The sequence below is a fragment of the Terrapene carolina genome, unplaced genomic scaffold (genome assembly GCF_002925995.2).
Source record: "Terrapene carolina triunguis isolate 2854851 unplaced genomic scaffold, T_m_triunguis-2.0 Scaffold30, whole genome shotgun sequence".
NCBI lineage: Eukaryota > Metazoa > Chordata > Testudines > Emydidae > Terrapene > Terrapene triunguis.
The window spans coordinates 7,522,401-7,547,954 of record NW_020664381.1 but is presented as its reverse complement, the minus strand read 5'-3'; the positions used below and the strand labels follow the sequence as shown (position 1 = coordinate 7,547,954).

Here is a 25,554-nt window from a genome sequence, read left to right as displayed (position 1 = left end):
CTTAGGTAAAAGAACTGGATATTCCTTAAGACAGCTATCACAGTTATAAGGCAAACTTCACCTCTGACTCTCTGGTCTTCTAGAGCTGGGTGAGTTACGGTTTTCCTTTCCTGTAAAACCTTTGAGATTTCAAAAATTTTCCTGTTACATATTGGGATGAACCTGAGACCTTTTGAAGTTTTGAGGTGGAGGAGAATAGGAGAGTGGGCAGACTATTCAGGGATCGATTTCTCTAAATATCTCCTGTTGGAGCTATTCCACTGTGTATGAAAAGTATTCACTGGGCCAGAGAGACGCTAACTTTATAGTCCAGCGAATAGTGTAGTCACTTGGGATGTGGGAGACCCAGGCTAAAGTCCGTGCTCTGAGTCAGACAGAATGCCCTAACCGTCATGCTATTAGCTAGTCTGTGGTGATTAGAGTCTCTCATTTTGATCAGAAATTCCATCATTTAAACAGGTATGGTTCCACAAAGTTTTGGTTTTGATGAATTGGCATTTTCTGATGAGAAAACATTTTTTAGTAGGGCTGTCAATTAATTGCAGTTAATTTGTTTTGAATTAATTTGAGTTAACTCAATTAAAAAATTAATTGTGATCGCAGTTTTAATCACACCATTAAAGAATACCACTTTAAATTTATTTTAAATATTTTGGATGTTTTTCTACATTTTCAAATATACTGATTTCAATTACAACACAATACAAAGTGTACAGTGTTCACTTTATATTATATTTATTTGCACTGTAAAATAAGATAAAAGAAATAGTATTTTTCAATTCACTTTATACAGGTACTGTAGTGCAGTCTCTTTATCATGAAAGTGCAATTTACAAATGTAGATTTTTTTTTCGTTACATTGTTTTGGTTTTGAGTGCAGTTATGTAAAACTTTAGCACCTACAAGTCCATACTGCTGATTACTGGTTCTGCTCGATAACGATTCAAAGCAGTGCAGACTGATGCATGTTCATTTTTCATCATCTAAGTCAGATGCCACCAGGTTGATTTTCTTTTTTGGTAGTTCAGGTTCTGTAGTTTTCCGAATCAGTGTGTTGCTCTTTTAAGACTTCTGACAGCATGTTCCACGCCTTGTCCCTCTCAGATTTTAGAAGGCACTTCAGATTTCTGAAACCTTGGGTCAAGTGTTATAGCTCTCTTTAGAAATCTTATATTGGTACCTTCTTTGCATTTTGTCAAATCTGCAATGAAAGTGTTCTTATGTTGAACATATGCTGAGTCCAAGACTGCCATAACACGAAATATATGGCAGAATGCAGATAAAACCACGGAGCAGGAGACATAATTCTCCCCCAAGGAGTTCAGTCACAAATTTAATTAACACATTATTTTTTTAATGATAGCCATCAGTATGGAAGCATGTCCTCTGGAATGGTGGTCAAAGCATGAAGGGACATACGAATGTTTAGCATATAAACATGGCATGTAAACCCATGCAATGCCAGCTGCAAAAGTGCCATGCGAATGCCTGTTCTCACTTTCAGGTGACATTGTAAATAAGAAGCAGGCAGCATTATCTCCCATAAATGTAAACAAACTTGTTTCTCTTAGCAATTGGCTGAACAAGAAGTAGGACCGAGTGGACTTGTAGGCTCTAAAGTTTTACATTGTTTTATTTTTGAATGCAGTTTAAAAAAAATCTACATTTGTAAGGTGTAAATATTTGTAAACAAAAATAGTATAAAGTGACTACTGTACACTTTGTATTCCATGTTGTAGTTGAAATCAATATATTTGAAAATGTAGAAAAGATCCAAAAATATTTAAATAAAATGGTATTCTATTATTGTTTAACAGTGCAATTAAAACTGCAATTAATTATGATTAAAAAAATTAATCGTTTGACAGCCCTAATTTTTAAGAGTTCTAGCACGAGCCCCACTACCCTGAATCTGTTGACCTGTGCTGCAGTTCTTGTTCCCACCATGGGCTCCAAAATGCAGTGTAGACATACCTTCTCAGACTTGAGCTCTGGGCTGCTGTTCCTTGTGATCAGTCATGATTATCTCAGCAGGCCTGACTTCTCTTCAGTGCCTGCAGTTCTGTTCCCTCTGGGAACAGTGACAGTGCTTTAAGAAGGCTCTCTATCCACTGGTTACCAAAGTATTACTTACTTAGAAGCAAAATGTTTTAGAGAACAGATCTTAAAACAATAAACTAATCTCTACACATCGCTGCGTCTCTAAAGCTTAACATTGCAGGTAGCAGGAAAGGTCTGTTTTCTTCAGACTCCCTCCATAGATCTGTTCTCTGTGTCAGCCTGTCCCCCCTTGACACCTCTTCACAGTTGACACCTCCTCCATTCCTCTCTTTTTGACTGTTCAGTGTTTGTTTGGAGGATACTTGTCTAGATCCATTGTGTCAGGTTTCAGAGTGGTAGCCGTGTTAGTCTGTATCAGCAAAAAGAATGAGGAGTATTTGTGGCACCTTAGAGACTAACAAATTTATTTGGGCATAAGCTTTCGTGGGCTAAAACCCACTTCATCAGGTGCATGCAGTGGAAAATACAGTAGGAAGACACCCACCCACCCACCCACCATGAAAAAATAGGGGTTGCCATACCAATTCTAACGAGACTAATCAATTAAGGTGGGCTATTATCAGCAGGAGGAAAAAAACTTTTGTAGGACTGTAAGTTTACAGACAGCCCTCCAACCTGAAGCAAATACCAGCAACCACACAACAAAAACACTAACCCAGGAACCTATCCTTGCAACAAAGCCCGTTGCCAACTCTGTCCTATTCAAGGTACACCATCATAGGACCTAATCACATCAGCCACATCATTGGGGCTCGTTCACCTGCACATCTACCAGTGTGATATATGCCATCATGCGCCAGCAATGCCCCTCTGCCATGTACATTGGCCAAACCGGACAGTCTCTACGCAAAAGAATAAATGGACACAAATCAGACGTCAAGAATTATAACATTCAAAAACCAGTCGGAGAACACTTCAACCTCCCTGGACACTCAATTACAGACCTAAAAGTCGCAATTTTTCAACAAAAAAACTTCAAAAACAGACTCCAATGAGAAACTGTAGAACTGGAATTAATTTTCAAACTGGACACCATTAAATTATGCTTGAATAAAGACTGGGAGTGGATGGGTCATTACACAAACTAAAAACTATTTCCCCATGTTAATTCCCTCCTACTGTTACTCACACCTTCTTGTCAGCTGTTTGAAATGGGCCATCCTGATTATCACTACAAATGTTTTTTTTCTCCTGCTGATAATAGCCCACCTTAATTGATTAGTCTCGTTAGAATTGGTATGGCAACCTCCATTTTTTCATGGGTGTGTGTGTGTATTTATATAATATTCCTACTGTATTTTCCACTCCATGCATCTGATGAAGTGGGTTTTAGCCCATGAAAGCTTATGCCCAAATAAATGTGTTCGTCTCTAAGGTGCCACAAGTACTCCTTGTTTTTTTTGTAGATCCATTGTGTTGCTTTCCAGCTTGATTTTCCCAGAGCCCCTTATTAAGTTACATCAATACAGGAAAGTCTTATAACTTACTTCACTGACCAGTTCATATACAGTGTTCATAAAATTATTATATCTTACTATTCTTAGATTATTACATAGCAGCTCCATATCTGTCACCACAGCCATCCAATACTGGGGAATAAACAGGAAGAGATTGCGGGGGACAAATGCACCCAAATATGGTGGCTTTTCAGCGATCAATATTTTAAAAATCTTTTAAATTCACCTTTCATCACTTAAATTTAGACATTAATATATTGTGTTCCAGTGCAAAATGTAGATGTGTTTTTTTTAAGATTAAAAGGAGCTTACTAGTTTAATAATTTCAATTTAAAATAAATATATAGTTTGAGGAGGGGGAGGGGGATAAGGGATGCAGACTGGCTCAGGCAATGTTAGAATGGAAAATAAGAATCACTACCAGTTTAGTGGTTTCAGTTCTTCTCAGGTCAGTAGGGAAGGTAGTTTCTATGCAATCTGTTCAGTGGCCTATGTGAAAGAAATTGGATTGTCTCAGTCCAATTCTTACTGTGTCCTAGTGTCCTGGCATGTTTTGGCAGTCTTAATAGAGGACCAAGGGTTAAATGGGGCTGAAGACATTTCATTCCTATACCTGCTCTTTCCAGTTCTTAGTATTGAGACACATTGGCAGGCTAGCATCACGAAACTGTCTCTGCAAATAGCTGACCTATTTAAAATACTTGTATTTTCTGTTAGCTCTGTTTGTTTCTTTTCAGCTCTGTTTGTTTTTCCTAATCAGCCTCTGGTTGGTTGGTTGCTAGGCTGGAAAGACAGCTGGTTAAGGTTAGCATAAGATGAGATGCTGTTTCTACCAACTACATGGAGAGTTTCCAACCATACAACTGAACAAAGATTTTGCATATCTTGAGTCTTCCAAAGCACATAGATTATTTACTTCTCTACCTTTCCGAAAAAGCAAAGCTATCTATGACAAGGATGAATATTTGACCTAATTTGGGATAAGAAACATGCTTTTAAAATGCTGAACTGGGTCACTGTTCTCAATCACAACTTCAGTAGTGTGTAATATTTTTGAAGTAAGAGTTGGGAAAAATTGTTGAAAGAACAAATTCAGATGTAAAACTTGAACTTCAATCTGTCCTCCTGTAGCTTGAAACATTTAAACGTAATTGAGTTTTTTCTCTCTCCTAATTCCAGTGTGCCTCCTGTAGCAGAATGGGCTGTTCCTCAGTCATCAAGACTGAAATATAGGCAGCTGTTCAATAGCCATGACAAAATGATGAGTGGACACTTAACAGGTATTAGAACAATTTATATATTTTTTTTATTTTTTACTTCCATTTGATTGATTTTTGACAATTATATGTCTGTTCATGTGGTGCTTAAATTATGGAAGGCGAGTGACAGCTGAGTTCCCATAGTGAAATGCGAGGGAAAAAATGCTTATTTTCTATATTGTTTTCCATCCGCACTTTGATTACAATTGAGAGCAAACATATGATCATTTGTGAGCGATTGCTACTTAGGGCTTGTCTACACAGGGAAGTTAGGGTGTGAATTTATGGCACGCTAGCTACTCTGCACTAACTCCCCAAGTGGACCCTCTGACTGCATTAAAAGAGCCTGCATGAGAACACATTTAGTGTGCAGTCAGAGGCTCTTAGTAAAATGGGCGAGGGTTGGGGAAGGGAGTTCCAAAGCCACCTAATGCCCCTGGTACAAGATTATGAGAGGTACTGGGCACCTGCAAATTCCATTAACTTCTTGCTAACTTTTTTCCTCTCCTCACTCCTGCTTTCACACTGATTTATTGTAAAGGTGGTCCCTTCTAGCCTTAAACTCTAACTCTGACTCTGAGATCCACGCCCCAGAACTTACTTCATTTTCTTTTTGAAACTTATCCTGCTCGTGTAGTTGGACAGGGCTCCTGATCCCCATTGACCACCCCATTGACACTTTGACAATTGTGGGATTCTTCTTGTCCCCCTTACTCCTTGTTGACAACCTAGCAAGCGGGTGAAGAGGCCTGTTGGGTGAAAGTGCTGAGAAGTGATTAACACTTTCACCTGGCTGGCAGCCTCATCACCTGGCTGGTAGGCTGTCAACAAGGAGCTTTCTCTTCAGACCACACACACAGTTGCCTCTGCCCAAGAGAGAACCCATCCCAAATGAGGGGAGGCACTGAGCATGTACAGGAATCCTCCCTCACCCCTATGTCATCCCAAGAGCTTATTGTGAGGTATGAAATTGGTTGTGGCAAACTGTGACTCATGCGAAGGACATGGGTGGCTGGATCAAGCTTTGTGTGCCCCTTTCATGAGGGACATTTTCCCCATCATGATAGAAAACTGCCTGTGCAGTGGGAAAGGGTACATCAAATGTGGGTTTACTAACCCGAGCAGCATTCCGTAATCTTAGATATTCTTTTAAAATAACTTCCCTCTTGTACACCGTGACAATTTGTTCTGAGTAGTAGTAGTATGTTCAGCTTTAACACATAGGGACTGATATTTTCCAGGTCAGCCCCTCAAAACTGAGTTCTGCTCCGGAATAATGTTTGCTGATTTTTTGTTTTTGTTTGTTTCTTAACCCTTGTTCTAATTTGTTAGGTCCACAAGCAAGAACTATCCTTATGCAATCAAGTTTACCACAGGCTCAGTTGGCTACGATATGGTAAAGATAGTTCCTTTAATTTTTCTCAAATCAGAAAAGTACTTATCACTCTGGATTATACCCTTTCTGCTAACTTGTTAAATTTTTCTGTCTTTTTCTTTACACAAGATATACACTAAAAACTGCATACTTGTACACATTAACATTACTATTTAATAATGCAAAAAGAACAGGAGTACTTGTGGCACCTTAGAGACTAACAAATTTATTTGAGCATAAGCTTTTGTGGGCTACAGCCCACTTCTTCGGATGCATAGAATGGAACATATATTGAGGAGATAGATATACACATACAGAGAGCATGAAAAGGTGGGAGTTGTCTTACCAACTCTGAGAGGCCAATTAAGTAAGAGGGGGAAAAAAAACTTTTGAAGTGATAATCAAGATAGGCAACTCCCACCTTTTCATGCTTTCTGTATGTGTATATGTATCTCCTCAATATATGTTCCATTCTATGCATCCGAAGAAGTGGGCTGTAGCCCACGAAAGCTTATGCTCAAATAAATTTGTTAGCCTTTAAGGTGCCACAAGTACTCGTGTTCTTTTTGCAGATACAGACTAACACGGCTGCTACTCTGAAACCTATTTAATAATGGGCATTATCAGAGGAATTAGATTAGTTGCCATGGCATTTTTCTAATGTCCGCTAATTCTTATAAAATGTAAAAAATGGTTCATAAAAGGAACTCTTCACGTTTATTTTACATTAGATACCTATAGTATTCCTCACCTTCTGTATGAGTTGAAAACATACCTGGCATTTTTACTTGGTTTTGTTTTTTAGTTGTTCCTAAAAAAGCCACTTCGTTTCTCTTACCTGTAGTGAAATTATACCCTGGTACGTAATACAAAAAAGCATTTTTTTAAAATGTGTAATAAAGAAAACCGTAGCCTGTAAAATTGCCCTTTATCACTAGTTGTGTCCTGGCAGAAGCATTAACTCATTGAGTTTCTCCTCTTTGATGTGCTTTAAAGGAGTTTCTTTTGTTTTTTTCCTTAGCATTCTTATCTGCCAAAGTAGATTGCCTTCTATTAACATAACCAACCAGGTCCCTCATTTCTCCTTCAGCCTGAGTAAACTCTTGTACCTTGCTTTGTAACTGCATAGTGGCTTTAGTATGTATGTATGTATGTATTTATTTAATTTGCCTTTTTACTACTCTCCTGGTATTTTGGTTCCTGATTGTTCAGGGTCACCTTCTGTGATGTTTGAAATGGCCTCCATGCCACTTTTGTGTATTTTAACTGATGGATTGTTCTCTGCTGGCTATTTTTAATTAACTTCCTCTCTTCTTAAATCTCTGCTTGACATTCAGTGTCTCACTACAGTACTACCACATGATTTCCCCTGTGCTAGGATGTCAACTATATTGTCACTGTTGCATAGTGGCTCTGCCATACTTGCTTTCTAAGCCAAACCCTACCTACAGTAGCCTCTTCTCTTTTGTTTCCTAACAAAGTTGCTATAAGAAGCAATGGCAACCCAATAATCCAGAAGATCACTAGCTGTGACTGGGGTCCCAGTGAGGGCCAGCGGAGGTCACTCAATTAGGGTGAACTGCAAAGAATGGGGTAGATAATCCCTGAAGCTGGTGGATATTTTCAATACTTAGATTTACCAAGCCAGCATAAAACAGCTTCTTTATTACTTCACTGGTTGCCCAGAAACCAACACCACAGTTCCCTTGAAGTAACGCAGCCTCAGGTCTCAATCCAGGTACCCAAGTCAAATATGATGAAGATTTCTGAAAAATCTTATTTCATCATATAAAAGAAAAGGTTCTACCAATTCCAAAGGATCGGACACATTACCTCCCAAGTTATTGAATATTCCAGATCTTACCCAAATACATGCTTACAGCCAATTCTTATTAATTAAACTAAAATTTATTAGAAAAGAGAGAGAATACAGTTAAAAGATCAATATACATATAGACATGAGTTCAATTCTTGAGGTTCAGATACATAGCAGAGATGGTGAGCTTTGTAGTTGCAAAGAGTTCTTTTAGAATTTTAGTCCATAGGTTATAGTCCAATGTCTAATATCACATTCAGGGAGTAGCAGCTTAACTGGGATCTCAATCTGGCAACTCAAACTTCCCCTGATGAAGCTTAAGCAGATCTGAGATGTCAGGATCAGGACCCAGTGGTCTTTTATACAGTTTCGCTTGACCATACAATTCTGGGTAAACAATAGGCTTTTGATGTAAGCTCCTGTTTCCTAAGCACCAGCAGTAATTAGTTACACAAATTAACATAGGGCAATTTATCCATTAGGCAGTCTATTACAAACTTCAAAGAGACATATAGACAATGACATTCTTTCACCCAAGATTCATCTAAATGTTAATATTCCCCTTTTGACTTCTGAATTAATAGTTATAGTGACAGACAGGAACTGTCTGTTTACATGACTATTATCTAAAATACACACAATTAGTATCACCTCTAATTCTTTAACAATACAGGTTTGTATTTCAAAGTTCTAGCCTATCTAGCCTTGAATGGCCTTAATTACCATTTTTAACATGTCTCTACAGGCTGACCCTGGGTTAGTTAGCCTGCAAGATGCTTAACCCTTTCCGGCCATGTGTTACACTCGTTATAAGATTCATTGCAAGTATATAACAGTGGTAGCAACAGTGGTTGGCATAATTATACACCTCTACCCCGATATAACGTGACCCGATATAACACGAATTCGGATATAATGCGGTAAAGCAGCGCTCCGGGGGGGGCGGGGCTGCACACTCCGATGGATCAAAGCAAGTTCAATATAATGCGGTTTCATCTATAATGCGGTAAGATTTTTTTGGCTCCCGAGGACAGCGTTATATCGGGGTAGAGGTGTACTTTAATCAGACAACGTCACACTAGCCAAAGATGTAATACTTGCTGCCAGGGCTTGAAGTGTGTGGATGGCTGGGGGTGGATGGAGGGGAACAGTTGACACATTTGAGAAGTTGCAAACATAACTTGTAGTTCTTCTTTGAGTGATGTCTCTATGGGTGCTCCACTGTAGGTGCGGCCGTGCCCCCTGCGCCTTGGATCAGAGATCTTCATCAGCAGTGCCCGTCAGACTACACATGTGCATCTCCCCATCTCGCGCCATGAATGGGACGTGTATATATAGCGTTGTACGGTCTGACTGCCCCCCAGTTAGCTCTCTACTCCCTTTGGTCTGGGACAGAATCTGCAGCAAAGCCTGCTTCTCCTTTTGATCTCTGAGATAGTGCCTTACCTGTTAGTTTTAGTATAGTTTAGTAGTTAGTTCTTCCTTTCTCATCCTCTCCCTATTAAAAAATAAATAAATATTTTTTTTGTCCTCTTATTCTCCCATAGCTTACCCTTCATAGCTCTTACCCTTCAGAGCTTAGGTTTACCTTTTGCCGCTTCCCGCCATTCCCGACTGAGAAGCTTTTCTCATCACCCTTATCTCTAGATCTCCTGGGTTTAAGAGGTGCGTTTCCTGCTGGGACACCTTCCTGGTAACTGATGGTCACCCACAGTGTATTTGCTGCGTGGGACAGGGACACGTACCAAAAAAGTGTACTCATTGCCATAACTGACTGCCAGGGCTAGAAAATGTAGGACATTCGGCTGCGACTTCTCCTCATGGAGAAATCATTGCATCCAGCATCAGACCCTGGCCTGGACGTTTCACCCGTGCAGCTCTAATGCTCCACTTGGTTGTCCACTGACCCTCATTTGCCCTGTCCTTCTAAAAGAAAATCTTCTTTTTCCCACACATGGGAAGAAACAGACTCCCCCATGATCTTCTGAGGCACCACCCGCCAGAACGTCATCCCCTGCAAGGTCAGTTCCCTCACATCCTCGGAGAGGGGATGTAGCTCCACGGACCGTCCAAGTACCTCCAGAGCTAAGTAAGTAAGTACCGGAGCTAAGCAAAGGTCTAAAGACCCCAAGAGGGCAGACCTACAGCCGTTGGCACCATCTCTTGGTACTGGTACCAACTGCCCTAACCAGACCAACTTTGGGCACCATAGCACGGACAAAACCACCAGCGCCGAGGTCCATTTTAGCACTGAGCAAGTCTTCAACTCCATCTGGTGTCTGGTCAAGAGAATGCACCTCTTCCTCAGGCACTGACCCATGCACTGGTGTTGATGCTGCTCCTCCCCAGGAGTTCAGAAACCCCAAGGACCTGCTTGTATCTTATCTTCTTGAGTCACCACTACTCAGACACAATCTCCCTCCACTTCCATCCTCCTCTCCAGAATCACAGCATTGTTCCCTTTCCCCTCCGAGGATGGCACCGCCCTTCCCCAGCATTGCAGAGGAGGAGGAGTACTTTGTCCCACTCTCATACTTGGGACAGGCACAAGATGCGTCTTCTACATGTCTTCACTATCCACAACCGGACCAAGCCCTGCTATGGACCGCAATGGATTTAACCCCACATTCCACTCCCTCCATATTGGCCATACAGGATCCTTGGGACATAGACAGGGCACAGTTCGGAAAGCCTCCCATAGAGCAAAGCCAGAGGCCTACACATTCACCATCTCCATCGGTCTCTTGACCACGAGACTGAACCTCTCCCCATAGCAGACAAGGAGGAAGACCAAGAGGAGGAAGTTTCACCACCACTCCACTTCTCCTCTTCTTCCCCCGATGAGGCTATCATGCCTCCACCCCCTACTGCAGCAAATGACTTTAAAAGCTTTCAGGAGTTGTTTCGCAGGATTGCAGACTCCCTCTAGATTCCTTTGGAGGCAGTGAAAGAACAGCAGCATAAACTCCTTGACATCCTGCGTGCATCCTCATCCTCCAAAGTAGACCTTCCTGTCAGTGAGGCCCTTCTCGACCCCACCAAGGTGCTCTGCAGACCCCAGTGTCTATCCCACCAACCTGCAAGTGGGCAGACAAAAAATATTACATTCTTGCAAATGACATGGAATCTCTTTTCTCACTCCATTCCAAATTCCTTCGTTGTCAACGCCGTACACAAAAAGGGATGCCAATACCAACCTCAATCCACTGCTCATGACAGACTGGAAGCAATTGGAACTACACCTCTACCCCGATATAACGCGACCCGATATAACATGAATTCGGATATAACGCGGTAAAGCCGCGATCCAGGGGGGCGGGGCTGCGCACTCTGGCCGATCAAAGCAAGTTCGATATAACGCGGTTTCACCTATAACGCAGTAAGATTTTTTTTTGGCTCCTGAGGACAGCGTTATATCGGGGTAGAGGTGTATATGGACACACGGCTTATTTATCTGCTACGCTCCAATTCCGGATATCCAACTGCAAGGCTCTCATGGCCAAATACAATTATCTCAACTATTCCAAAATACAGGAACTCTGCTAAGACCTTCCTGATGACAAAAAAGAGCAACTCCAGGCACTTGTATCCAAAGGATACCTCTTGGCCTGTATGGCTTTACAAGCCCCCTTGGACTCCATGGATACCACTGCCCATTCCATCATGACTGCCGTAGTCATGAGACGGGCATCATAGCCACAGCGCTCTGGCCTTCCTAAGGAGGTATAAACCACTGTCGAGGACCTACCCTTTGAGGGCCCCAAATTATTTGCGGAGTGTATGGATGAGTCCCTGCACTCCCTTAAGGATTCTTAAGCAACTGTCTGCTCTCGTGGCATTTACTCACCAGCGCCAATGAGACGCCTGGGGAAATACCAACTTCCTCCCATGATCCTGACCACAGCAGTACACCCCCCAACAACCGTGCGATACTCAACACTGTTGACAAAAGCCCCCTATCAAGCACAGACATGTGACTTCTCAAGGGCTACCTCTCACATACCTTTGGCCAAATAATTTTGAAGGTGTGTTCGAGGCCCTGAGAAGCCTCCCTCTATTCCAGTCAAAACAATCATCTCCAACGTCCCACCAGTTTGGCAATCTTCTATCCCCTTTCTTTCCATCATGGCAGCTACTTGCCTCAGACAAGTGGGTTTTAGGGATAATCAAGAAAGCATACTCCATTCCTTTCCTATCTCTTCTGTCCCCCCCCCCCCCCCCCCCCCTTCCCATCCCTCTTCAGGGATCCTTCTCACGAACCCCTTCTACAAGAAGAAATAAATCACCTTCTGCAACTGGGAGCCATAGAGCCGGTCCCATCCCAGCACAGAGGGAAGGGTTTTTATTCCCATTATTTTCTGATCCAAAAGAAATCTGGCGGGTGGAGCCAATCCTAGACCTTCGAAACCTAAACGAGTTAGTCAAACTGCAACGCTTCAAGATGGTTATCTGTTCTACCATTATCCTGGCACTTGAACAGGGGACTGCTTCTTGTTCCTCAACCTCCAAGACTCATACTTTCACATCACGATATACGCTGTCCACACCCGCTTTCTCCGATTCATCCTGGGGACTGATCACTATGGCTGTGTCTGTCACGGAGGTCGCGGAAGTCACTGGTTCCGTGACTTTCCATGACTTCTGCAGTGGCCAGTGTGGCTAACCCGAGGGCCACTCAAGCAGCTGGCTCTGGGACCAGCTGCTCAGGTGGACCTAGGGATAGCCACACAGGCTGCTGCTCGGCTGGCTCCTGGCAGTGGTCTTGGGGTGGCCGGAATAGCCACGGTTTGCTAGCCCTGGCAGCGGTGCTGCTGGCCCCAGGCACGCCCCAGCAGCAGCATCTCCTCCCTCACGCGCCACCTCACACTCCAAGATTTAGTCACAGGTATTTAAGTCATGGACAGGTCACAGGCCATGAATTTTTCTTATTGCCTGTGACCTGTCCATGACTCTTACTAAAAATACCTGTGACTAAATCGTAGTCTTACTGATCACTAGCAATACAAAGTACTGCTCTTCAAACTCTTGACAGCCCCTTGTGTGTTCTCCAAAGTCCTTGTGGTAGTGGCTGCCTACCTACACAAAGAAGGCGTTGTCATCTTTCCATACTTAGATGACTGCCTCCTCAAAACTCCATCCAAAACAGATGCTCTTCACAGTGTCTGAGTGACAATGGACCTTTTCTCGAGCTTCGGGCTTTGCATAAACCTGGAGAAATCTACACTAACATTGGTGCAACACCTGGAGTTTATTGAGGCACAATTGGATGCCATACAAGCCAGAGCCTTCCTCCTAGCTCTCAGATTTTCAGTTATAGTCAATCTTGTATTCACGGTGAGAACCTGTCCCCAGATCTCAGCCAGGGCATGTCGCCAACTACTTGGCCACATGGCAGCAGCCGCCTTCATGGTAAAGTACGCACATGTTATGTCTCCAGGCATAGCTACATAGTCTATGTACCTCACAAACACATCCTTCACAAACTCCTATCTATACCTATGAAGGTCAAGGACTAACTAGTCTGGTGGACACAGATCAAAAACGTTTGTGTCAGGGTCCCTTTCCTTTAACCAGCACCGTCCATGATTCTAACAACCAACTCCTTAATTGATTGGGGAGCACACTTGCACATTCACACAGTGCAGGACAGATGGTCCTTAATCGAATCTACCCTACATATCAACGTCCTAGAGTTATGAGCAGTCTGCAATACCTGCTGATGTTTTCTCCCACTGGTAGTGTGATGTGCTATCAGAGTCATGACTGACAATATGGCCTGCATGTTCTACATCGACAGGCAAGGTTGAGCGAGATCTCACTCTCTACTCTGAGGCACTGAAATTATGGAACTGGTGTATCCAACACTGCATCACCATCTTAGCTGTATATCTCCCTGGACACCAGAACACCACTGCAGGCTCACTGAGCAGGAGATTCTCTCACAATCACACATGGGAACAAGATACGGGAGTCCTTCAGCACATCCTCAACTGCTGGGGATTACCCTCCATAGGCCTCTTGGCCACACTGGCGAATTCCCACTGCCCTTAGTTTTGCTCAAGAGTGGGTCGAGGATGCGGATTCCTGGAAGATGCCTTCCTTATCACATGGGATACACTGGTACTCTGCCTTCCCTCCCTTCCCCCTTCTGTTCAGAGTACTCCACAAGAACCAAGGGGACAGAGCCAGAGTCATGCATATAGCTCCGACATGGCCACCCCAGATCTGGTATACTTACCTCATTTGCATGACAGTATGCCCTCCAACCACTATCTGTCCAACTCCAGTGACTTCTTTTACAGGATGAGGGTTGCATCCTCCATCCCAATCCACAGCTACTCCACCTGAACACATGGCTCCTCCATGGTGCTGGGATTCAGAAATAACCTCTTTGGAAGCAGTTAAATGTACTTTCGAACAGCAGGCGTGATATGACTAGAGGCACTTACCTCCACAAATGGACTAGAATCCAATCCTGGTGCGCCTCCCATCAGGTTGAGGCACTGAGCACTCCATTACCACTTGTCTTGGACTATGTTTTATACCTTTAAAAGATTCGCGTTCTCCATGAGCTCCATAGGTGTGCATTTGGCAGCCATCACAACCTTTCACTGCGAGATAGACGGCCACTCCATCTTCACCCACCCGCTCATTAAACGATTCCTGAAGGGCCTCCAAAATCTTTACCCTCACATATGGGATCCAACCCCGGCTTGGGACTCTTGTCACTAGACCTCCATTCGAACCAATGGCAACTTGCTTCTATGTTCATTTATCATACAAGAACAGTATTTTTTTGTTACCACCTCTGCCGGTGGATTGGTGAAATTGGAGCACTTATGGCATACCTACCATACATGATTTTTCATAAAGACAAGGTTACGCTACGCCGACATACAAAATTTTTTACCTGAGGTACCATCCACTTTCCATCTAAACCAACCTATCCACCTTCCCTGCTTCTTTCCAATGACACACAGCAACAAACAGGAGGCAACATTTTACACCCTGGACATCAGATGAGCATTAGCTTTCTACCTGGACAGAACTAAACCTTTCAGGAAATCATCACACTTATTCCTCCCAATGGCCAAAAGATCGAAAGGCGCAGTCATTTCAAAGCAATGCCTTTCCAAGTGGATTTCACAGTGTATACATCTTTCCTACTCACTACACAATCGATAACCTCCCCCTGGAACTAGAGCACATTCCACTCGCTCACTCTCCACCTCAATCACCTTTCTTAACAATGTCCTGATTGCTGATATTTGCAAAGCAGCCACATGCACATCAGCGGACGCTTTTAGCTGTCACTACACCATTACTCAGGATGTCACATCAGATACTCTGCTAGGACACACTGTCCTATCATCCACAGTAAATGCCGCTCCAAAGCTCCAGCTTTCCAACTTGGGGTATTGCTTTATAATCACCTACAGTGGAGCACTGGGGGTACTGCTTTATAATCACCTCCATCCATAGCGACATCACTTGAAGAGACGGTTACTCACCTCAGTGCAGTAACTGAGCTTCTTTGAGATGTGTCCCTATGCGTGCTCCACTCCCCATCCTCCTCCCCTTTGCTTCAGAGCTGAAAGATAAGCTCTGCAACAAAGAAGGAACTTGGGGGCGGTCGGGCCGCACAGTGCTATATATATGTCCCGCTCATGGTGTGAGACAGGGAGGTGTGCATGTGCAGTCCAAAGGGCACTGCTGATGAAGATCTCTAATCCCAGGCGCAGGGGGCACTGCTGCACCTACAGGGGAGCACTCATAGATGAAAGGAGAGAGTTGCACTCCATGAGAGGGTGATCTTGCTCACTTCCCTGAGGCTTATCCTCCGGAAATAGAACCAGTGTGGTTGCATGCAGGAGGCAGGATTTGTGAGCCCATGCTGGGGATGGCCCCACTAAGAAGATCAGTGGCACAGACATGGATCAATGGTGCTGTGGGGTTGGGGGGCGGGAAGGAATAGGTTAGTAGTCTTCTAAATTCTGCCCACAAATAAAACCTTATACACTTGAGATGTCCAAAACACTCCATTCTCAAAGATCTCTGGAGTATGAGCCTTGTCTGAATGCTTTGAATCAGCATCCAATAACTAATGAAGCTAAAACTCTGAACTCTAATGATGAAAATTTAAACTCTTAATACGAATAAAGACATTTCACACATGTGTCAGAACTAGTTTAGGGCATCATCAGACATCGTTGCCTTGGTTTATACTTGGTTAACATTCAAGTTTTCTTTGCATTTGTCAGTGCTGGATCTTAACTTCTTTTAAATGAAAGCTTAAATTCCAAGAACATGGTAGCAGCCTCCAAGAAAAACTGTAGGTGTGCCAAACCACCATAAACTAGTCCAATTTGACCCTTCCTGCACTGCATTGTGCAGTGGATATTTGTGGGAGGAACAAGACTCCACCAGCCAATCTTGCTTCTTGTAGTGGGTGCACCGGTAATTCTAGGCCTGAAGGAGTAGAAACCATGGAGCAGATGTGGATGCAGAGATTATAAATTGAGGGAAGAGGGGTGGTACACTTGATTTCAGCCCAGCCATAAGAGATTTTAAACTTAAATGGGGGGAAATTGTTGTCAATTGTCTAACAATAGAAATAAGAAAAAATGAATCACTTGTGAATTGATCATATAGAAACCGTGCCACTTAATGAGTATTTGAATTTAAAATTATTTTAAAACTGATTTATTTGGGTCTTTTCATTAAACAGGAATCTTTCGGATATTGACCAAGATGGAAAACTTACAGCAGAAGAGTTTATTCTGGCTATGCACTTAATTGATGTGGCCATGTCTGGACAACCATTGCCACCTGTACTGCCTCCAGAATATATTCCACCTTCATTTAGGTAAAATGGTTATAAATTGTGCTATTTCATTCCTAAACTACTTAATCTTGGTTTTGTTTGGGAAACCTATTTTGATCTTTCTGTTCAGTTGTGTGGAAGTCAAGGATAAGGGGCTGGAAAAAGCTGCTACTTATCCCATTATCTTTGCATTGCATAGACGGCATGCAATACTTTCTCACTGGGGAAATGTCTGCTGTAGCTTTTATTATTTGTTACTGGCAAATGAAGACTCTCCATCACAAGAAGTGACTTTAAGAGTATTTAAGTGAATTTTAGGAAAATAAACTGAGAACTAAAGCAATTTGAACTAAAATCTATTGTAATTCAGCTACCCAATATTATCCTCCCTTTTACTGCACCACAAGGAGATGTGGGAGAATTCAAAACTTGGCCTGAACTTCTATTGTAGTAAATTCTGGCTTGTGGTCCAGTAAGTATTTATGGATTCCAGATGCTGAGTCACCCTACTTCTTTTTCCATTTTCCTTTTCCAAGGCAAAATTGCAGTGAGAAGACATCTTTACATATGTTCACTGTCTCAGGAACTTGAAATTTAATCTTACGGATAGTGATTCATAACTTACTGCACACAATGTTTTTTTTAATTAAATTTGAGCTCCTGTATCTCCTTGCTTCTTGATCTCTTGCCTAGACCATAGTTGTCAAACATTTTGGCCATAAGTGGTTTACACAATTTATAACTATTTTTAATTGGCAGAAGAGTACGCTCTGGCAGTGGCATCTCTGTGATAAGCTCAGTATCTGTAGACCAAAGGTTGCCAGAAGAACCAGTGTTGGAAGAAGAACAGCAACAATTGGAAAAGAAATTGCCAGGTTAGTGAGTTTGCAGTGTTGTTGTAGCTGTGTTGGTCCCAGGATATCAGAGACGAGGTGGGTGAGGTAATATCTTTTATTGGACCAACTTATGTTGGTCGGAGACAAACTTTTAAGCTACACAGAACTCTTCTTCAGGTGAGTGAGTGTAAGTTTAGATAGTGCTTTCTGGTTTAACAGGACAGAACATATCAGCTGTTCACATATATTAATAACATTAAGATTTTTTTGTTATGGTTACATTGTGATGCAAGAAGCATGGCTGAGATGTTGCTGTGTCCAGCTGATTCCCAGTTTCTGAAATGGCCTCTGTGGGCCATTGGCAGCAGACACAAGAACAGCTTTCACGCTGCTTTGTCTTGCCCTGATGGCTGGTAGGCCCAGACTGGGGCTACTGCAATAGTGGTATAATGTTGCTTTTGACCCCCACCTCCCACCCCCGACTTGCGCCGAGTGTATTTTGGCCTGTGTGGAGGATCAGGACCATAGTGTGTATATACAGGTCTGTTTCATTGTAATCTATGTACTTTATGGTTTTATACACTTTTAATCAGTTCTGTTTAAGAAGATCTCAGGTTTTCTGAATATTAACAAAATGGCTTCTGATATTAAAACCTCTAAAACTTTATCGAGGAATTCTTGGCTTATTACGTTGATACTTAGTTGTTGGTGTGAAGCAATAGTAACAGCCAGCTGGGCTTATCCTGCATGATGACTTTTTAGAGCATATTTCCAGTTGAAATGTTCACTACATTCTTTCAGAGAACTAGAGAAACAAAACTTGTTTCCACCCATCCAAAGTGTACTCCGTTTTCTTCACTATGAACTGCACATCTTCCCGAATGCCCCTCTGGCAAAGGAGGACTGGACTCAGCTAAATTACCTCAATGAATCTACTCTATACCCCTTTGTGGCAGCAAGATGGTGGCCCTGGTAGAATGATGTGAGGTATTGCCGCCCCCTCAACAGGCTTTCTGTGCAGTGCCTCGAGGCAGTGCCAATCCTGAAGTGAGAGATCTAACTTGAATCCTCAAACTGATGTCTTGTGTGGGATGTGTTGTTACTATATCACGGACCTAACCCTGAGGCAATTAGTGACTGAAACACACCCAAAGCTTGGTGTCATATTTTCACTCATGTCTTAGTGTTGTTTTATCAGAAAAATATCTTGAAATCATGCAGTATGCTGCTCACAGAAAAGATAACTTTGTAACTGCAGTTAAATTGCTCTTAAGCTGTTATACTGCGTCTCAAACTTAACTTACCTCTTTCTGTGTCTGCTCTATTATAAACGAAATGCTGTAAATAAAATGATAATCAGTGAATATATTAAGTGATTTAAATGTGAGGCTCAAGGTGAGCACAGTAGTTTAATAATTGTGCTCTTCACAGCCTGGATTCAATTTGACAATTTTTCAGAAGTTTTCTCAATAAATTAATGAACCATAGCCTGCACTTTCTTGGCTTTGTAGTAAGTTAGCTTCCACCTCAGTGATGCTACATGGCAGTGGTTTCTAATCTACTAGGAAAGTCAGAGCTTTTACTAGACTAAGACTTGGACTTTTGGTTCTCAGTGAACAACACACACTTAATAGTATACAATTCACATATGTTGAGGGACTCCAAATCCTAGAGTATGCAAGATTGGAGGAATGGACTGCCTAAACTCCAGTATACACATCTGGATAGAAGCTGGGCTTTGTGGTACACAGGAGCCCAAAAGGTAGGCCTGGAATTCATCCTTCAAGTAAGGATGAAGGCTTTGGTGGAGATGGCAATATAAGTGCCAGTGACAACATCAAGAAGTATCCATTACAGTTCTGCTTATCAGTAGTTGAGAACGAGGTTGGAATACTGTTGGACACTTGTTGCATGTAGCAAACTGTTCTTGGTTCACCAGTCTGTTTTCATAGTCCTTTTGTTTGGTTGGTTGTTTTTTTTTTTTTTTTTTGTTTTAGACAAAGCAAAGCTTAATTTCACCATTCACATTTTCTTGTGTTAAAGTTACATTTGAAGATAAAAAACGTGAGAACTTTGAACGTGGCAATCTGGAGCTTGAAAAGCGGAGGCAGGCCCTTCTGGAGCAGCAGCGCAAAGAGCAAGAGCGGCTAGCACAACTGGAACGGGCAGAGCAGGAAAGGAAAGAACGCGAACGACAGGAGCAAGAACGTAAAAGACAACTGGAGCTAGAAAAGCAATTAGAAAAACAACGCGAATTGGAACGTCAGAGAGAAGAAGAAAGGCGGAAAGAAATAGAAAGGCGTGAGGTAAATGGATACAGAGGTAGTAGTGTCTCTGAAAATTGTCTTTTGATCTGAACAAAACCGAAAAAAGTATGCTGGCAAGTATTTTACCATACTTTCTTTACTATAAAAGTCTTTACTTGTTTATAATTCCTTAGAAACTAATTGGTTTATTAGTAAACTATTTTTCCTGCTACAATTAAGGAACAGACTTCAGTTTCAAGTTTCCTGGAAGTAGATAGAGACAACTTTATCTAAATCTAGGATGTTTCTTGTGAAATGTCTCCCATTCTACTGAATGGATCAGACAGGTGTAGCACACAGTGTTCCTGACCTCCAACCTTAAAACTTTTTGCAACGTGAAGTGATCTTGCTTTCGATGAAGGAGCAAAGACTTCTGCTTGGGGTTGGAAATTCTTAATGCTTCTGATGCAGTCAGTACGTTAGGTGAAGAGAAAATTCAATGGCAAGCTTAGGAAGAGCTGCAGTGTTTTGAAATCACCAGACTTTAACTGTTTTTAAAATTTAATGGAGCAGCACTTGACCTTCTACTCCCATATGTGTTTGACAAATTAAGTGTGTGATTATTCAGAGTTTATTGAAATGTCAAATTAAATGTTGGTTAATATATTAAAATGGAAGAAATATATATATATTTCAAAAGTAGCACCTTTGCAGATTGTGGCCTCAGTTGACCAAGGGTCTTAAGCACATGCCTAACTTTAAGCAGTGGGATTATTCTCTTGTTGTTAAAGCTAAGCATATACTTAAGTACTTTGTTGAACGGGGGCATATATTAATGCTTTCAGTGTACACTATACTAGAACTATTCTAATGAGGGAATAGGGTAGATTCACAGACTGGACATTTCAACAGTGATTGGTTTTTTTACATACTATAGGCTGCAAAAAGGGAACTTGAAAGGCAAAGACAACTTGAGTGGGAGCGTAATCGTCGGCAAGAACTACTAAATCAAAGAAACAAAGAACAAGAGGACATAGTTGTGCTGAAGGCAAAGAAGAAGACTTTAGAATTTGAGTTGGAAGCTCTAGTAAGTGAAGATATTTTTAAAATGTTGTAGGTTTAAGTATTTACTATATATGACCATCCATTTCCAAAAAACTTGTATTTAAGAGGGAAAAAAATAGTGGTGATTATATTGTAAATGGAGTACAAGATCACAGTAACAAACACTACAGAGTCTTGATTTGTTTCCATAATTACATCTTGGTTTTTATTCTACAACTAACTGACTATTTTTAGTTTTAGAAACATATAAAATCCAGATTTGCATGATGAATTATTGTAGTAACCAAAATGTATCTCTTCTTGCTGAAGAATGATAAAAAACATCAGCTGGAGGGAAAGCTTCAGGATATCAGGTGTCGATTGTCTATCCAAAGACATGAAATTGAGAGCACAAACAAATCTAGAGAACTGAGAATTGCAGAAATTACACATTTGCAACAGCAGTTACAGGTGAGCATGCTGGTGTTTCTTATGTTTAGCCTTTTAGGCTTGTTTTGTCCTCACCCATCTGGATCAGTCCTGATCAAACTTCCCCACCAAACATTGCATGCTACTTTGTCACTCCTGAACAGTTCCACTAATTAATAATTCATTTATATAGTGTCTTTCATCCCAAAAGATCAAGTCACTCTTAAAACTATGTATAGGAATTGCTTACCACACTGGAAGTTAGCAGCAGTTGATTGAACATGCACAGCAATATCTCACACTCTTCAGGTTGGAAGAAGTGAATAAATTGTCCAACTGAAAATGTATGGGGAATTGAGGGAGGTGGATTTTTTTTATTAAAATATACATCTATCTATAGGAGCCCATCCCATACATTCAAATATAAGTACTACCCATACAGAAGCAGCTACCAAACTCCTCCAACCCTGAGTCCAGCCCCCTCCCAAGTTAGAGTTCACCAGGATATTGTGGCAAACAAGAGTCTTGTGAAAAACCTGTATAGCAAACAAAGGCATAACAAGATCAAGAGGCTGGAAGATGGAAAACTTAAGCTAGAAGTAAGAATGAACGTTTTTAATGGTAAGGGCCGTTAGTAATTGCAATAAATTACCAAGGGTTTGGTAAATTCTCCATCACTTAGAATCTTTAAATAAAGATAGCTCCAGTTTCAGTTACACGTTACTGATAGCTCCAACTCAACTAAACATTATTGAGTGAAATCCCAGCGCCTACGGTCTGCAGGAGGTTAGACTTGCTCATAATTCCTTCTATGAAGCTGTGAAAAACGCCATTGGACTGTAGATGACAGAGGTGTTTAATGCCTATTTTGTTTGTCTTCACCAAAAAGGTTAACGGTGCCCAGGTACTCAACACAACGAATATCAATGGCAAAGGGGAAGGAATGCAAGCCAAAACAGGGAAAGAACAGGTTAAAGAATATTTAGATAAGTTAGATGTATTCAAGTCAGCAGGGCCTGTTGAGATTGATCCTAGGGTACTTAAGGAACTAGTTGAAGCAATCTTGGAACCATTAGCAATGATCTTTGAGAACTCTTGGAGGATGGATGAGGTCCCAGATGACTGGAGAAAGGCAAACACAGTACCTGCCTATCTTTAAAGGACCCAAGTAATTATAGATCAGTCAGCCTAACTTTGGTACCTGGGAAGATACTGGAACAAATTGTTAAACAATCCATTTATAAGCATCTGCAGGATGATAGAATTATCAAAAATAGCCACCATGGATTTGTCAAGAACAAATCATGCCAAAACAACCTAATTTCCTTCTTTGACAGGGTTACTGGCCTATTGGATGGGGGGGAAGCAGTGGATGTGATGTATCTTTATTTTAGTAAGGTTTTGACACAATCCCACATGATATTCTCATAAACAAAGCAGGGAGATGTGGTCTAGATGAAATTACTATAAGGTGGATTCACAGTTGGTTGAAAGACCACACTTAGACTGGTTATAAATGCTTCCCTGTCAAACTGGGATGGTGCATCTAGTGGGGTCTTGCAGTGTGTCGTGGTGCTGGTACTATTCAGTATTTTTGTTCATGACTTGGAGTGGAATGTATGCTTATAAAATATGTGGATAACACCAAGCTAAGGAGGTAGTGTTTGCAATTGTGAGGACAGGATTAGAATTCAAAATGACCTTGGTAAATTGGAGAATTGGTCTGAATTCAACAAGATGAAATTCAATAAAGACAAGTGCATAGTACTTTGATTAAGAATAAAAATCAAATGCACAACTACATAATGGGGCATAACTGGCTATGTGGTAGTGCTGCTGCAAAGGATCTGGGAGTTCTAGATCACAAATTGAATTTGGTGCAGCTGTAAAAAAGGCTAATATTCTGGGGTGACTTCGGAGTGTTGTATATAGGACACGGAAGGTAATTGTCCTGCACTACTTGGCACTGGTGAGTCCTCATTTGTAGTACTGTGTCCAGTTCTGGGTGCCACATTTTAGGAGGGATGTGGACAAATTGTTGCTCTCCCTTGGACCCTCTCCAAAAATGATAAGGTTTTGAAAACCTGACCTATGAGAGAAGATTTGAGGAACAACTGGGCATGTTTAGTCTTGAGAAAAGATGATTGAGGGGGGACCTGATAGCAGTCTTCAAATATGTTAAGTCTGTTTATAAAAAGACTGATCTATTGTTCTCTCTGTCCACTGAAGGCAGGACAAGAATTAATGCCCTAAATCTGCAGCAAGGGAATTTTAGGTTACATATTAGTAAAAACGTTCTAACTGTGAGAGTAGTTAAGCTCTGGAATAGGATTTCAAGGGAGGTTGTGGAATTCCCATCATTGGAGGGTTTTAAAAGAAGTTGGACAAACCTTTGTCAGGGATGGCCTAGGTTTATTTGGTCCTGCTGCCACAAAGATGATTTTTCAAGATCCCTTCCAGCACTACATTTTTATGATTCTATAACCACAAGTGTTTGGGACTGTAGTAAGTTAAGTGGTGGATGGGTTTGAATATTTATATATGTGGGGAAAGTCTTTTTTTTTTTTTTTTTTTTTTTTTTTTTTTTATTTTTGTGAAATTTTTTTTTTTTTTTTTTTTTTTTTAATATATATATAATTCTGTGAACATCCAGTATTCAGATTTATTTTAGTGAGCTTTTGGTATTTTACTAACATACTCTTGCTGTAGATGGAAAGAGAGTGAAGGGGGCACTGACCTATGATTTTTGATACTCAAATGTAGTGTATTATTCTATTTCTTTAACTTAGTTAACATTGTCATGTTAAAATAAATGAGAAAATTAATTTAGATTCCTGCAGAGGATCTCTGGTGAAGTTCTGCCCTCAGCATGTACGTACACTTCCTGACTTTTGCTGGAAGCTATGCATGTATATCTGAGGGCAGAATTTATCTCTTCACTGTACTCTTTAGTTCAAGTGACTTCTGATTTTACACATGCAGACAGCAGTGGTGTTTTGTCAGAAAGATTGCCTCATCTCAAAAAGTACAGAAAAGGGCAACAAAAATCATAGGGGTATGAAACAGCTTCCATATTAGGAGAGGTTAAAAAGATTGGGACTGTTGAGCTTAGAAAAGATGACTAAGAGGGGATATGATAGAGGTCTATAAAATCATGAGTGGTTTGGAGAAAGTGAGTAAAAAAGTGTTGTTTACCCCGTCACATAGCACAGGTACCAAGGTCACCCATTGATAGGCAGCAGGTTTAAAACAAATATGAGGAAATACTACTTCACACACAGGGCCGGCTCCAGGGTTTTGGCCGCCCCAAGCAACCAAAAAAAAAAAAAAGCCGTGATCACGATCGCGATCTGTGGCGGCAATTCGGCAGGAGGTCCTTCACTCCGAGCAGGAGTGAGGGACCGTCCGCCGAATAGCTGGACGTGCCGCCCCTCCCCGGAGCAGCCGCCCCAAGCACCTGCTTGCCAGGCTGGTGCCTGGAGCCGGTCCTGTTCACACAATGCACAGTCAGCCTGTGGAACTCATTGCCAGGAGATGTTGTGAAAGCCAAAAGTTTAACGGGGTTCAAAAAAGAATTGAATAAGTTAGATCTATCCTCGATTATTGGATATTTGCCAAGATGATCAGGGATGCAGCCTTATGCTCTGGGTGTCCTTAAACCTCTGAATACAAGGAAATGAGACTGGATGACTGGATAGATCACTTGATAATTGCCCTAGTCTGTTCGTTCCCTCTGAAGCATCTCTCACTGGCCACTCTCAGAAGACAGAATCCTGGGTTAGACAGACCATTGGTCTGACCCAGTATGGCCATTCTTATGTTCTTATGACAAATGCTATTTTAGGTAATTGTGTTTTTCCTACAGAGTAAACTGAGTTCATGTTCTCTTGCTATATACTGTTCCTATGAACTGTAAACAATTCTTTCCTTGCACATTGGAATTGGCTATATTTTTATGGTAGGTAAAATGGCTTGTTTATGTAGCTTGTAAAGAACTTTTTGCATTCTTTAGAATGAAAGGTGCTGCGAAAACTTAAGATATTAATATGGCTATGGGTAAGGCTGCGAGTTCATCACAGAGGGACAGAAGTCATGGATTCCGTGACTTTTCAGGATCTCTGTTACTTCTGCAGTGGCCGGTGCAGCTGGCCTGGGGGCCGCCTGAGCAGCTCAGGCATCACCTGGGCCAGCCGCACCAGCCGCTGCT

The 25,554-nt window shown here is 41.6% G+C and overlaps 1 protein-coding gene across 1 annotated transcript in view; it reads left to right on the top strand.

The window, feature by feature from the left end:
- The window catches only part of LOC113406437 (intersectin-1-like), a 198,772-nt gene that overhangs the window by 64,477 nt on the left and 108,741 nt on the right, over positions 1-25,554 (top strand). The window contains exons 8-14 of the mRNA XM_026651320.2: positions 4,698-4,798; positions 6,110-6,173; positions 16,697-16,834; positions 17,552-17,667; positions 19,672-19,934; positions 20,812-20,961; positions 21,249-21,389. Of these exons, the coding sequence (XP_026507105.1) occupies positions 4,698-4,798; positions 6,110-6,173; positions 16,697-16,834; positions 17,552-17,667; positions 19,672-19,934; positions 20,812-20,961; positions 21,249-21,389 (973 nt within the window). The remainder of the gene's footprint in view (positions 1-4,697; positions 4,799-6,109; positions 6,174-16,696; positions 16,835-17,551; positions 17,668-19,671; positions 19,935-20,811; positions 20,962-21,248; positions 21,390-25,554) is intronic.